The following is a 15435-nucleotide window of genomic DNA, read 5'->3' as shown; positions in this document are numbered from 1 at the left end:
CCCTCTAATAATAACACATATGACTATTTAACCATCTAAGCTAATATCAACTATGTTGTTTGTATGGAAAAAAATTCATATAACTACAAACCACAAGGTTTAATTAAAAAATAAAAAAAAACTACATTCAAAGAATAACTCAATTATGGTTAATTGCAGTTTTAAAAAGCCTTTTAAAACAATTTTCGACTGTACGTCTACAACAATAGCAACTCGGGGCAACGCCCGGGGTCACTCACTAGTTATGTATGAATTGTATGATTATTATTTGTAATCTTCTACATGTGTTTAATCGATTATTATATGGTATTATATGATTTGATTGATATTGAATATTGTATTATTTTTGTTGTATTTATTGATCTTGTTATTATAATTTCTAGGTGTAGGGAATATTTCAAGCGTTATCCCTAGCTTGAACCCCACTGTAATCATACACTGAAGTACGGTGGCGTCCAAAGGGAAAGAAGATAGAGAAAAAGAGTCGCCAACAAGTTTTAGGAACTTGTAAACCATTCACGAGGTGAAGGTTACACCCCTTAACGATCCAGGAGATCGTCAACTCCAATAGGTCTGGAACCATGAATGGTAGTTCGGGGATGAAGGTACAAATCCAACCTAAAAGAGATTGAACCTGCCCTAATAATAGGCCTCTACTTTATTCTAATCGTATTCATGTGCGCTTTCTGACTAACATGCAATCAATAGGTTTACCCTAAACCTGTTTATCTATGTTGGTTGAATATTAATGCACAAATAAAACTATTATTGGTGATCACTTGAATTATAATCGTATTAACCCTATACAAGATTATTAATTATCTTATTAAGCGTGATTACAAGTACAAATTCCCTTTAAACATGCATAAAAGGTGTGATCAAGCAATAACAATAAATAAATCAAGCAACATAACAATAATAATAATCAAAATAATAATAATTATAAAAATTATAAAAATAATCATGTTAAAGCATAATAATAGCAAGATCCTAGGCATGATACTAACAAGATTAATAACAAACCCTAGCATGTCACTAAACAATAAAGATCAAAGCCTTAGCCCTAACATGATACTAACATGAATATTAGGAAAGAAAATAGGAAGCATCATTGGAATCATAATTGATATAAGCAAATCACCCTAAATATCATACTAAAGAAAGCATCCTAACATGATACTAGGAAGCAATAAAACAAGCAAAGCATGATTTCTATATCATAATATCAATAAAATAATTAAAGCACTTACTTGTATGCCTCATATCTCTTTCTAATAACAAAATACACGCGTTAGTAACTTCAAGGAAAATATAAAATAAAAACAATTAAATTAAGTAATTGAAATAAGGAATTAAAGAAAGTTTAGACTAGATTTGGGACCAAATCCCCAGAAATCAAACATTTCACGTCTAGGACAAAGGCAACTTCGAATTATGCTAGGTGTGTCTAGTGATAATGTATGAGGAATTTTGTTTGTAAAAGGGTTGGCTTAGAATGAGGGAGAGAGAATCAAGAAATTCTTGATGAGAGTTGGTGAGAAGAAAGAATTAGAAAGAACAAGAATTGATGAGAATTTATGGTGGAAATTGATGAGAATTGATGATGGAAATTGATGAGAATTGATGATGGAAATTGATGAGAATTGTTGATTGAAAACAGAATTTTAAGCTATTTATAGAGAAAATCAGTCGGATGGATAAAAAAATGAATCAGAGTTTCAACGAGAATAAAACTCGATTAGCGCCAGGCGCTAATGCTTGTCGTCAGGCACTAATAATCAGTTTCACGCGTTTTTGTTTTTATCATATCTTTTGATCTGGAAGTCCAAATAAGTTATATAATATGTCGTTGAAAAGCTCTTGAAGTCTAATTTACAACCAAATTAGAATCAGATTAAAATCTTTTATAGATAAAAAGATATGGCCGAAATAGTGGAAGGGTGTCAGTTTTGGATAGAGTTTTGTATCCCATTCATATATTTTTCGTGATAGCTCGGATTTAATATTATAATATATCATTGGAAATATAATTTCAAGATCTATCTAACCATATAAAATTTGGATAAATATTATGAGGCACGAAAATAAAATATGAATATATTCCACTTCGTACAAAACAAGGATTCTAAAAATGAGTAGTTTTATTCAATTTCAAACTCTTTGAAACATAATTATCAATCCTAACTCCATTAGTATTTAAGTGAACCTTCTAGAGTACTCTAGAAAACTATAATCAATCCTAATAGCTTTAGGAATGATAATTAATATTAGGCCCTTCTCTAGATCATTGGGCCGCATATAAAAACCAAATCGGGCCCAACAATTTAGTATTTTGGCCATAACTTCCTCATTATTCATTGGAATTGGGCTTATAATATATCGTTGGAAAGGTCTTTTCAATCCCTATTCAACTACACTAATATTGGACCCATATCATAGACCAAACTAAACTAGAATGCACGTTTTTTATAAACAAGGTAAGAAAAGAAATATTTTCAAAAACAGAAAGAAGAGATATTTTAATAAAAACACCCTCATCACCAGACTTTTCACACTTTCTCTTTGTTCGATAATCAAATGACATGAAAGGTATTCATCACTGAGTTTGGTTTTGGGGAGACACATTTGGGTGTCTACACTAGGATTTTTAATGTTGTTGCTTTAGTAAGTATTGTTTTATTGAGGTTTTAGGGTTATTAGTGCAGAGTATTATTTTGGGTTGAGAATTGATTTCATTTGGGTTACTAGTATGATTGCCCTATAAGAGTTGAGATATACTATGATTGAATCAAGTTCGAATTATTATATTATTTGAGAATCCGTGCCGTTGTTGAGATATCATTTATTATCACGTGAATGATTATTTGATCAGACTATGAGATCAAAAGGTTGAGAATTATTATTTTATTCTTTGTTTGAGGATCGACGTTATAGATTTTAGTCCTAGGCATGTTGGTAAGGAGATGATAATCATGAGTTAAGAAAGAGGTGCAATCTTTTATTTATTTAGTTTTCTATGGTCCCCTATTGTGGGAATTGGCCCGTATGTGGTCTGGTTCAAGGTGTTTTCTAGTTATTGAGAGTATTCAAATTTTTATACTTATTGGTTTGTTATTTGAATTACTCATGTCTAAGGCTAGGTATAGAACAAAGAGCATGACAGTACACTTATGGGAGATATGAATTAATTGAGTAAGGGATCGTATTATTATTCGAGGTTGGATGTGACAAAGGATATTTTTCACATTATGGAGTTCTTTATTCTTGAGTAGGGCTGGAAATCCCTGACCCGACCCGAAGTTACTGATGTGTCTATTTTATATAGTATTTTACCCCCGTCCCTTGGTCGTAATTAGTAGTGTTTTTGGCTCTTTAGAGCCACTTTTATTACTAATTGGTGTTTTCTAGTGTTTTCGTAGATTTGGTTGACTTTTGAAGGGATTTATGCTTTTGGAGTATTTTCCCGAGATATTTTGGAGCAATCACGAACATTGGAGAAGCACGACCAGATTCTATAGCCCAAGGCCGGTTAGAGCCATCGAACCAGTGATTAAGGGTTCGGTATAGGTGATACCGGGGCATTTGGATAGAGTATTCAAGACCGGAAGAGGAAACCCATATTGGCCCGAAGAATTGGAGCCCAATTGTAGTCCAAATAGTGGCCCAAGTGAGCCGCCCGGCCAAAGAGGCTGGCGCCCGGAGGCGCGCCCGGCCGGGCGGGAGAAGCTAAGGTTGGCACCCGGCGACGCGCCTGGCCGGGCGCGAGATTGGTATTGAGGAAGCAAAAAGGCGCGCCCGATCGGGCGGTGCCTCGCCCGATCGGGCGCGTGTATTTATTAGGAGACGATTAGCGTCGTTTTAGTTTGTTTTCATTTAGGATTTGTACGGAGTATAAATACTCCTCCGTAATACGATTTTAGGATCACTCTCTCTCTTCCTCTCTTTCCTTTTTACTCTTTCTTTACTCTCTTAATTGTTCTCTTAGATTTTCTTTCTCTTAAACCTTTGTTCTTAATCTACTCTTAATTCCAGATTTATTTTGGTAACGATTTCTCTTCTCTTAATCTTAGTTGTTTATTTTATTCCTTTTAATCATGTCTTGCTTTATTGCTTTGATTAGTTTAGTTTCTACTATGTGTGAGTAGTTTTATTTCTAGGGTTTATGGGGATCCATAAATAATATGAAGGGGTAATTTATTGTTGTTAATTGTCAATGCTAGATTAATTTCCTATTGATTGATTTAATGCTCTGTGACTAGATTAGGCCTGATCTTTTATGCATGAGTTTGAAAATATTGATTCGAGATTCGACAGATGAGAATTGATGTTTATGTCTAGTTTCAATAGGCAGATTAATTTATAAATGGTTAAGTCGAGATTCGAGAGATGAGATTTAATACCGGTAGATTAATTCTGTGATTGTAATACGTAGCGAAAGCCCTTTACGATATGGTTAATTGATGCATTGATGATTGACTATTATTGATTTTTGATATTGCATGATAATTTCTTATTGAATTGTTTTAACGCTTTACAATTATGGCTTGTAAAAGTATAGCAATATTGAATTGATGAATCGAGAAGATGTTAATTTGATATTAAAGGCTATTTTTAATAAGAACTTAGATCTAGTAAATTGCGAGAGCCTGTTAGATCTATGTTGATTAATTAATTGCGAAAGCCTGTTAATGATGTTATTTATGCAATGTCAATGATTGATTATTATGTTTTACCCTGGAGTATTATTTATTGGTGAACCTATGCCCTAGATCCTTATATATATTGTTTTCTCCCTATTCTCAATCTTCGTAGTTTAGTTTATTATTCAAATATAAATATTGGTTACTTCATAATCTAGATTATATTAGTTAATTAGGAATAGAAAGACTTGTTTCCCTGTGGAGTTCGACCCTACTTCCCTATCTAATTTAGTTAGAGGACTTAGGTATTTACTTTTGATTAGGGGATACGACTTTACCCTGTCAGTTAATGAGAGAAACCCGAACCCGACCCGACTCGAACAACCCAAATTCGACCCAATTTGACCAAAGTGTCATATATCGTTATAATATTAAGTTTTAAACTATTTTTGATAGCTTTTAAGCATAACCCGAAATTGACCCGAAATCTTACCCGAACCCGACCCGCTGACCTGAATTGCCACCCCTACTCTTGAGGTGTATATGTGTAATGTAGTTTCGAACTACATTGTTTAAGTGAGTTAATTATATTAATTATTCTATTGTTCTTTGTATTTTGATATGTGATGATTACTCAGTTTTTTTGCTGATGTATGTGTGTGTTGTTTCGTTGTTCTACTTATGTTTGCGGCCATGTCTTTTTCTTATGGTGGCCCTACAACAATCTATTTTGGAATTTGACCTTAATGGTGAGCAGTCAAGATTGTAACAAGTTGATCCAGTGATGATCGTAGCTAAAGGAGCTCAAGTGTTTCGATTAGTTTATTATAACAAGTTTAATTTATAAAGTTGTATAAATAGCTCACCTAGATTTATTGAGTTGTACAGTTGACATTTTGTAAGCCTTAACACTTGACAAGTTGTCGAGTGTGGCGGTAATACCTCTGATTTAGGTGTATGCTTCTGATATTTTTATTTAAATATTGTTTATTTTTCCTTTAATTCTTGTTTATCAATAATTAGTAAATCGGGGGTTACAATTTGTATACGTATAAACATAATATTTACGTAGAGGGAGATTTGGGGGTGTTACAGCTACCACCATCTCTGCCACTACCACTCAACTATTGTCGTGGCCCGCTGCCATGACTCGTTGCCGTAACCTGCTTCCAACACCTTCTTTCTTTCACCCTCCTTAGCTTTTTGCCGCACGTTTATAAAATATGATGATTACCGTGAATATTATTACTCATATTATTATACTAATGCCATTCTTTTAATGAGCTAATGTATTATGTTTGATACTAACGTAATAACACTATTTTGATACTAATATAATTTGTTGTTTTAAAATAAATAATGATAAAGGTTAATATTTACGATTTTTTCACCAAATACCCTGAGTTTTAACTTAATTCACCAAATACCACCAACATTTTCAAATTCACCACATACCATTCAGTTTTATGAAAATGTCATAATATGTCATTAATGACTAATGGATTAAGACTAATCATGCCACGTGACATTATATGATTGGTTCTCTCTTAATTTATTTTAATTTTAAAATAGTTATTTAATTAATTATAAAAAAAAAATCAAATCCCACCAATCACCACATCTTAGCCAGCAAACCACCCCTTGCCACCTCGCCAACGGCTGTACTAAAACCCCAGGCCAACGCCGACCCGATCCTAAACCCTTCAGGCGACCCTTTCCCTTCCCCTAAACCACCTTTCCCCCACCTTAAAACCCACCCCCGCACTCCTCAAAAGACAACCCTCACTCCCCCACTCGTCGGCGCCCAAAACCCCCATCGCCGAACCTAATTTCCCTGCCTGAACCATCGATAAGAATCGCCGAAGTCCTCCCCTAAACCCATGTCGTCGAACCTATTTCCCCGCCTAAACCACCACCAATAAGAGCTGTCGAATTCCTTTCCTAAACCCCTCTCCTTAATTTTTACGGCTATTTCACCAAATGCCACTAAGCACTTTAAAAATTCACCAAATGCCATCGGACTTTTCAGAATTCACCAAATGTCACCCAATTTTTTTAAAAATTCACCGAGTGCCATTAATGTCCAATGACCGTTAACTCTATTAGTCATTAGGGGTTAATCATGACACATGCCATGATATAATTGGTCAATTTATCTTAATTCATAAAAATTAAAAAAAAAAAACAAAAAAAAAACCCCCCAAAAGTTTTCCAAGCCATCCCCACCACCGCCAAACCCTAGCCTCGCCCCTTACCTCGCAGTAAAAGGCCGACCACCACCTTAACCACCAAAAATCGGCCGATCGGCCCTTTAGCGCCCCACCTGACCCACTGCCGACCCCCAAAACCACCCACGCTGCCCACCCCGACCCCAAAAACCACCCACACGTACAGTCGCCCCGACCCCAAAAACCACCGATAAAACACCCCTCCTCCCTTCTCCCACCGTCGAAACGACCGATTTGAGGGTGGGGAAAGGGAGGAGGGGCGATTTTGGCAACAGAGGTAATTAAGGAGAGGGTGCTTGATTTTGGCGATTTTGGTGACGCAAGTAAGGCGACCGATTTTGATGTTGGTGGTTTATGGGGTCGGGGCAGTTTGTGTGGGAGGTTTTGGGGGTCGGCGGTGGGTCAGGTGGGTAGCTAAAGGGCCGATCGGCCGATTTTTGGTGGTTAAGGTGGTGACTAGACGTTTTTCGGTGAGATAGGGGGGGCTAAGTTACGGTTTGGCGGTGGTGGGGGTGGCTGGGAAAAATTTGGGTTTTTTTTTCAATTTTTTTTTGTTTTTAAAATTTTATTTAATTTTTTTTTTTTAATTTTTATGAATTATGATAAATGGTCTAATCATATCATGACATGTGTCATGATTAAACCCTAATGACTAACGTAGTTAACGGCTGTTGGTCATTAATGTCACTCGGTGAGTTTTTAAAAAACTGGGTGGCATTTGGTGAATTCTGAAAAGTCCGATGACATTTGGTGAATTTTTAAATTCCCAGTGGCATTTAGTGAAATAGCCGTAATTTTTATTTAGTAAAAATAATTTAAATTTAATAAGGTGATAAGAAGCCCTAATTGTAGTGTGAGTTTTTTTTTTTTTTTTTTTTTTTTAAAATAAAAATAACCGGATGAATGTAGCTACTACCTGACTACCAACTCCTCATACTCCTCTCTCTCTCAGCGTTCTCCATTGAAGCGCACTCAACGTTTCTCCATTGAAGCACTTTCTGATAGTTGTACCCTCACTGAAGCAGCTTCTAAGGTAATTTCTTGTTCTTTTTCTAATCATCATGTCAATTTCACAATCTAGGATTTGTAGTTGATCTAATTTAATTTAAATGTCATTGTAGTAAATTTAGGGTTCGAAATATGAACTATTGGTTCTAATTACTATGATTATATAAAAGATCATAACCAGCGATTATGTTGCTAGAAAAGAAAATTATGAGCATGATTTGATAAATAAATCAAATAATGCCTTTCCAGCTTTCCTCCCTATAATTATTTATATGCTTCTTCGAGCCGTATTTGATAATTGAATCGAATTTGTTTGCTAATGTGTTGTAGAACCCTTTAATGTTAGAATTGAAGTATGAATTTAGACCTCTTATTCCTGGCCCAGGGCGGCCGTGCCACCTGCCCAACCAGGGACATGCTTGATTGTTTATAAAAGGGAGTATTTTATGTAATGTGGCGCGTGGTTGTGCAACTTTTTCTTCAGGGTAGAGAGACCCGAAAGTCATGCGAGGATCAGCTACGTGGTTAACGCTAAACTTGTGTATTCTTATATCAGTATGTGGCATTTTCATTGGGAAAACTCTTGCAGAAAGCGTTACTCCAAATGAAGCTAGGCAGCTCAGAGATGAGGTATTCTTTATAGTTCATCTGGAATATGTCTGATGAGCCATTTGTTTCGTTGCTTTCTGACTTTTGAGTAATGGAGTATTGGTTTTCTTCTTAAATGTGCCCCAGATTAAATGTATTACTGCGTTGTTTGGGATTGTGGTTCATCAATGCTGTAGGATATCAATGTACTTTGGAGGAATTTAATTATTTATTTTTTGCTTGATGCCACCTACAATTAATTTTCACTCAATTTTGGAAGCACCATGTCTTCCAAATCTTTGATGTAACTTAGTAGTAATTAGTCTAAAATTTTGAATGTCACTTACGGATCAGATATTTTATTGGAAGAAAATTTGACAAATTATAGTCTAGGTGTGATTTTGAAACAAGGACGGTGGTGTATGCCTTATATTGGCAACAATTATAATTCTGGATGATTTCAATTAAGTCATCTCTTAGAAGAAAATTGAATCATCTTAGTTTTGGGACTTGTAAGAGCTAAGGTTGATAGCATATAAGGCCTTTAATGTGCAGGCTAGCATATATAGATACTTAGAGAAGGTTACAAATTTAAAATCGAAAACTTTTGTTGTTGCTGTTTGCTTACTCTTTATCTTCAATGATGCGCCATTATTGAATTCGGCAAGCAAGAGCTTCTGAATTTTTACCTAGGCTACTTTTATTGTGGTATAGACTATCAATGGAATTGAACCATAGAATAAACGGAAATGTTGGTTTTATTAAACCTTATTAATATTAACCAACTAACTTTTGGATCCTCTTGTTAGAGTTGACAAATTATGCCTCACCTAGTCGTGGTAGCATAGCAAATCACACTTCACAATCCTTTTAAAAATTAATACAAGGTAATTTATTAATTACTCCCTCTTTGTTTAAATAAATGAAACGTTTTTGAGTTTTTGCACTATTCATCCAATTCACCTTTGACTAATATTTGTGATTTATACATAAGAATAAATATAGTCTGGTGGGTAGTTGCTGGAATCGTCTCAATAAACAGTTTATTAATATTCAATTTTTTTAACTTTTACTTATTGATAACTAAAAATATTTTCAATCAAAATTTTGTATTGACATACGTGCACAAGGATGACGTTTCACTTATTTAAACATGGAGAGAATAATATACTTCCTATGTTTTCTGTTACTTGTAATCTACCCTTAAGATACACACTTTTAGGAGGCTTGGTTTTAAAAAGCGCGCCTCTATGAGGCTCTGGGAAATGGGCTTTAGCTAGGCGAGGCTCAGTCACCTACGGAAGGCGCGCGCCTCGTGCGCCTTAAAGCGCCTTTGGTAAGGTGCGCCTTTGCGCCTCAAGGAAAATAACTAAGATTTAAGTTATAAATTGAAGAATGATGGACATTTTTTCAAATTCAGACAACCTTAGCTTTACATATATCATTATTTAATTTATTATGAATCTTTTTAATTGGTATTAAGTACAATCAAAGTAAAAAATAATTTGAAATAAACATATAAATACACGCGCCTTGCATACAAAAGGCGCGCGCCTTCGCCTTGCACCTCACGCCTAGGTTGCAAGGACCATTTGCGCCTTGGTGCGCCTTTTAAAACTAAGTTAGGAGGTGATTAGAGAAGGTAAGCAGACAAATTTTGTCAAAATAGTTTGAACACCGGGAATAAGGAAGGGTTATGTACTATATGTGCACATTATATTGTTTATTTCGTATGTTTACATTATCTATCTTTTTCTTAAAATGCGTGCTATAGGCTATGTTGAAAGTAAAAGAAATCGCAGGAAGTATTAGATAACAAATCCATGGCTTTAAAAACATCTTTCTAACTTGTCCATGTGAGGTTTTTGTTGTACTATTTCGATTGGTTTTCTATCTCTTCTTTTTATACTTACTCCCTTGACCTTAAAAGAACGACCTTTTTGGGGAGTTTTCACGGGTATTAAGAAACTTAAATGAAAAATACAAGTGTAAGGGAAAGCTAATAAAACTACATTGAAAAGGTAAATTTACATGGGATTTGCAAAAAAATAGAGAGAGAAAGTAAAAAAAGTATATGGGAAAAACAAAATTTACTTGAGGAAGCTAATTTTGCACAAATATTACTGTAAATTGATGGTTTTATTAGTGTAAATGGGATGAGCATTTTAGGACTAAAATTTGGCCAAAATGGTCGTTCTCTAAGGGACGGAGGGAGTTTTTTTGTTTGTGTTGAAGTTACTATATGGTCAAAATGTTTTATTTCAGGTTGAAGAGATGTTCTTCCATGCATTTAATGGATATATGAAGCATGCTTTTCCACGAGATGAGTTAAAACCCATGTCTTGTGGCGGGGAAGATACTTTTGGTGGTTATGCCCTAACATTGGTAAGAAGAAACCTTCAGGTTCCATATTTTTAAATTTGATTTCTACTTAGTGGAGAGGTCGATAGTATTCCTACTCTTTAATAGTTTTGCCGCACATTGAATTCCTCTTTGTTGTAGGTTGACTCCCTTGACACATTGGCTTTGCTTGGTGATAAAGAGCGTTTTGCTTTTTCTGTTGAATGGCTTGGGAATAACCTTCGATTTGACATTGTGAGTTGGTAATCATTTGTGCTATCATCATTACTGTTGTATTGAGAGTATTCTTTCCTAGAAACCTAGCACTAAATGACAAATGGTATCAGTATTTCTCTTTGATACATTAATTACTTTTTGTCGGTTAGGTCTAAAATATAGAGACAAATAAAGGGTACAAGGAATCAAGTATAGAGGTAGGGATTAATTATTATTTTTGAGTTGCATTGGCAAATACGAAAAAAGAATTTAACAAATAGAAGGTAGTGAAAAGCAACTGATGAAGCAAGTGCTCCTTATTTGAAATATTCTATGACTTGACTATTGTGAATAATGTCAAATTGTGATTTGTGAACAATATTACCATTCACCCTTATGAACAGTGTCATATATTCTGTCTTTTTGGAGTCCTATCATTGTTATGCCACCTAATAAGATATATCTTGGATTATTTTTGTCTCTTATTTAGTGGACTAACAATGTAAAACTTTACATTGGCTGTGATATTAGTATGTGTCTTATCTTGTCGACTTTAGGGGTTACCAGCTTCATGGTCTTGCAATATTCTGCTTTTGTCCTGGTTACTGTTTGTGTGGTGGCAATCTAGAGTTTTTAACTTTTGTAGTTGCACGTGATCACTCGTAGTCCATATCTAACCAATCACTTCCAATGGGTTCATTTTATGAATTTTTTCTCTTTTGTGTTTTGATCAATTTTGCTTTAAGTATAGGAGTTCTGTTAAGAGACTTATAAGTTTGATCTTCTGTGGTAACATATGCAGAATAAAACAGTATCAGTTTTTGAAACAACTATACGAGTTCTTGGAGGTTTGTTATCTGCCCACCTTATTGCAAGTGATTATGCTACGGTATTGTTTGCTCTCTTCTCGTAGTGGTTGTATGGTTGGCGCTAACGCTATCTATTTATCTGGAATAATTTGCTCATTTTCTTTCATTTCTGCTAGAATATATCTCTTGAATTTATTTACTTGAACTTTTGTTGCTACTCCGTGTAAGATAGTGGTCAATTCATCTAATTGATCCAATTGGTTTGTTAAGTTGTAGTTGTCATGTCTGTCACATACATGTGTGCCTTGATGGCATCATGTTGGGGAAAAATCAGCTTGTGATGCAATGAGCTGTTTGCTACCTTTGGTTGACAACCTGACACCATCTCGGAATAAAATTGGATGACCTGTTCCCTCCTCTCTTTGTGGGAGAGTTGAGGACATAGAATAAAACTATAGGCACAGTCTGAGAAGCATAGAAACCTTTTCCAGTCGGCTTGGTTATATCTGAAATGTTTTAAATTGCCCTAAGCTGGTTACGAAAGGTCCCAAAAAGCACATATCATGGTATTCAAAATGTCAAAAGCCGTGGTTGACACCTTGACCGCGCGTTTTGCAATATTTGTACACTTTTTCAGCCCATAGATTTTCCAAACTTTCTTTTGACAAACTCCCTTTACTATCTTGCCCCTTTTACCCTACAAAACTTACACCTTTCCACTCTCTCTTATGTTACCCTTTATTATTTATTTATTTATTTATTTATTTTTTATTTTTTACATCCAACCACCTTTTTACTTTATGAAAGGGCTCAAGGTGCATCGTGGAAGAAAAAAAGGTTGTGCTCTTAATTCAATGTCTTCCCTGGACAAAAAAGGCGCTTGACCCGTGTTACCTCAGCACCTAGTCACGTCTTTGTAAGCACTAGACACCACGAAACGGACAAGTGTTGTATGTGGATCATTGTTCTTATTGAGTTAGGAAAGCAAGTTGGGGGTCTTTGAGCCTAGGGACTTCTATCCCTTTAAGGAGGGGTCAAAGTGGATTAAAGGGGATTGGATTGCCTCATTATATTGGTCAATTGACTGATTGTATACCAATGATGGATAAGAAAGATAATCAATAAGTGTCCAATTGGCTTAGCTTCTCAGGCTAAAGATCTGAAACTTGGGCAAAAAGGGTTATGTTTTGAAATTAACTTTAGCTTCTTTCGAAGCACATAACTGTTTTAAGTAGCATGAACAAAGGAGCTTACCTGTACTGCTCACAACATTTACTGAGTTTTTTCAAATGGACTGGTATACCCTTTCTGGAATGTATTAATGACCTTTTTATAGAAAAGTTAAAACACTTTTCCAGCCCTCATCATCTTGGCTCCTCATTGTTATCTCAATGAAGTAGCAAAGCATTCTCAAATTCCCATCCCTAATTCATAAACAAAAAAAAGTAGTAAAACATCTTGCTGTAAAGTATGAGACATAAAAGAAAGTGACAGGAGCAGAGGAGAAATAAAATGGAGGTTTGGTGCTGATTTCTTGGAATGCGTTTGGTGACAACATTGAGGTCAATTGAAAAGCCTTTGGGTCCTTGTTTTGTGGCAGTTTAAGGTGTTTGGGGGTATGCTTCTGGGCTAGTTCAAGTGAATAAGGTGGTCATGGTTAGTGGTTAGAGTTGGGGGTGATAAAGGAGCTTGAGCTGCATTTGGATGTTACAGATTCTACATTATGTTGATTTATGACGATTTGTAGACATTGTAGTTGCTAGGATTTAGTATTAAAACAGAGAATTCTAAGTAAAAGTAGAGAGAAACAGCCCCAATTTATAGTACGTTGTATTGCACATCAGTGTAACCAACAATACAACTCTCCTTTCTAGAGGAAGGAAATCTCTCCCAAAAGGTTCTACTGCAAATTTCTGGATATCTTCCCCCCATTACATCTTCATTATTTATAACAAGATTCCCTCATTGTGGCAACTGATTACTCTCTATTGCCCTTCCCTTAACAGAATCTGGCAACTGATTTCCACCCCAGCTTCAAGCTGTTGCAGCTTCTATTTTGGGCTTTCTCCGGGCATATGTGAAGGGCCTGGACTGATTCCTCGCAGTAGTGTCTTCTATTTGTGGGGGTGAAAGGTGTTAACTGTGGGACAAGTAGTAAAAACATTATTTTTATATTTCAGAAGCTCTTTTTAAAATGGTTAGCCAAAGTGCAGTCGAAGTTTTTGAGAATCTTGGTGGCTTGGTCAAAAGAGCCTAAGTTCTGCTCAATACAGAATTCAAGTTCAAGCCATCAGCCACTGTTTATTCTAAAAAAAATTAAAAAATTAGAGTAAGGAAGGATCATTGTCGATTGCTAGGTTGCACTGATACGGATACGGGGACAAAAACGGGTACGGATACGCGGACGGGATACGGAATTTTTTTTTTTTCCAAAATACGGGTATGGCCAAAAAAAAAATCAGCAAAATATAAATCCATTAAAAAAAAAAAAATCCATACAACACAACTTAGAAGAAATACTACGGAATTTAATGTCTTAAAGTGCTAATATTCTTACAAACATAAATAAAAGCGGTAAATTTAATCTTCAGCGATCAAATTTCTTTCCAGATCGGCTCATCAAGAGAGGGGTTCGCAAACTCTAGAAATCCTATGCCCGTCATGGAATCAAATTTATCTCCACCAACATCCCACATCTTTGTATTCTCTTCCTCATATTGTGCACTATTCCTTGATATAAGACGAAGATTGTAGTGAATGTATACCAAATCTCGTGCACGACTAGGATTTAATTTGTTCCTTCTAAGTGAGTGAATGAAGTTGTATGTACTCCAATTCCGCTCACAACAAGAAGAGGAAGTGGGCTGCCAAGTAACTTAAAAGCTAAAGTTTGAAGGAGAGGAGTTTCTGCACCAGAATTTGCCCACCAACTCTTAGGTTCCATAGTGGCCATCTTTGACATGATGGTTAGATCCTCAAAAGGCCCACCTTTCATAGAAAATAGTGCGTATTCATCCATTGCTTTGCTAAGATCATCAGCGAGAGGAAATAACCTACGAAAGCACCTCATTCTTTCACGAGATATTTCACCATCCCTATGAGGAGCAACTCTAGAAGAGTCCTTAACTAGCCATTCATCGCTGTAAAATATTCAAACAAAAAAAAAAGGAAGTTATAGGAAATGTTTACATCACAAAATTTAGTAGTTACTTAAATAATTAAGTGTAAGAACATATACCTTGGATTCAAAGAGTGGGCTAGACAGTGAAGAGGAGTGTTGCTTTTTGTCCACCGAGCAATTAAGATTTCATATACCACATCAAAAAACTTACTAGTGCCCGTAAGTGGTAATTCCTCATACTTGAAAATTGTAATCTTCACCTTCTTAATCATAGAATCCCACATCTCATATACTAAGTGGAGACATGGTTTATCGGTGTCACAATATCTAATCATGTCATAGATAGGATTTGTGAAATCAATGACATAATCTATCGTATCCCACCACATATCCAACAAAATTACTTCCTTCAACTTCCCCGCCTTCCCCGGTTCATCTTCTTTGTAAGAAGACCAATCATCACTTATAACCATTGCTTGAAGACC

At 35.5% G+C, this 15435-nt stretch overlaps 1 protein-coding gene across 2 annotated transcripts in view; it reads left to right on the top strand.

The window, feature by feature from the left end:
* Window positions 1–7108: 7108 nt before the first annotated feature.
* LOC110707508 (alpha-mannosidase I MNS4-like) overlaps window positions 7109–15435 on the top strand; it is a 41620-nt gene continuing 33293 nt past the window's right edge. The window contains exons 1-5 of one of the 2 annotated variants that reach the window (XM_021885523.1): window positions 7109–7901; window positions 8361–8506; window positions 10730–10849; window positions 10967–11059; window positions 11823–11909. In XM_021885523.1, coding sequence (XP_021741215.1) covers window positions 8381–8506; window positions 10730–10849; window positions 10967–11059; window positions 11823–11909 — 426 coding nt within the window. In that variant the 5' untranslated portion in view covers window positions 7109–7901; window positions 8361–8380. The remainder of the gene's footprint in view (window positions 7902–8360; window positions 8507–10729; window positions 10850–10966; window positions 11060–11822; window positions 11910–15435) is intronic. The other variant, XM_021885521.1, reaches the window with a different exon arrangement.

Source organism: Chenopodium quinoa, unplaced genomic scaffold (assembly GCF_001683475.1).
Source record: "Chenopodium quinoa cultivar QQ74 unplaced genomic scaffold, ASM168347v1, whole genome shotgun sequence".
Lineage (NCBI taxonomy): Eukaryota > Viridiplantae > Streptophyta > Magnoliopsida > Caryophyllales > Amaranthaceae > Chenopodium > Chenopodium quinoa.
This window is presented reverse-complemented; position numbering and strand designations above follow the sequence as displayed.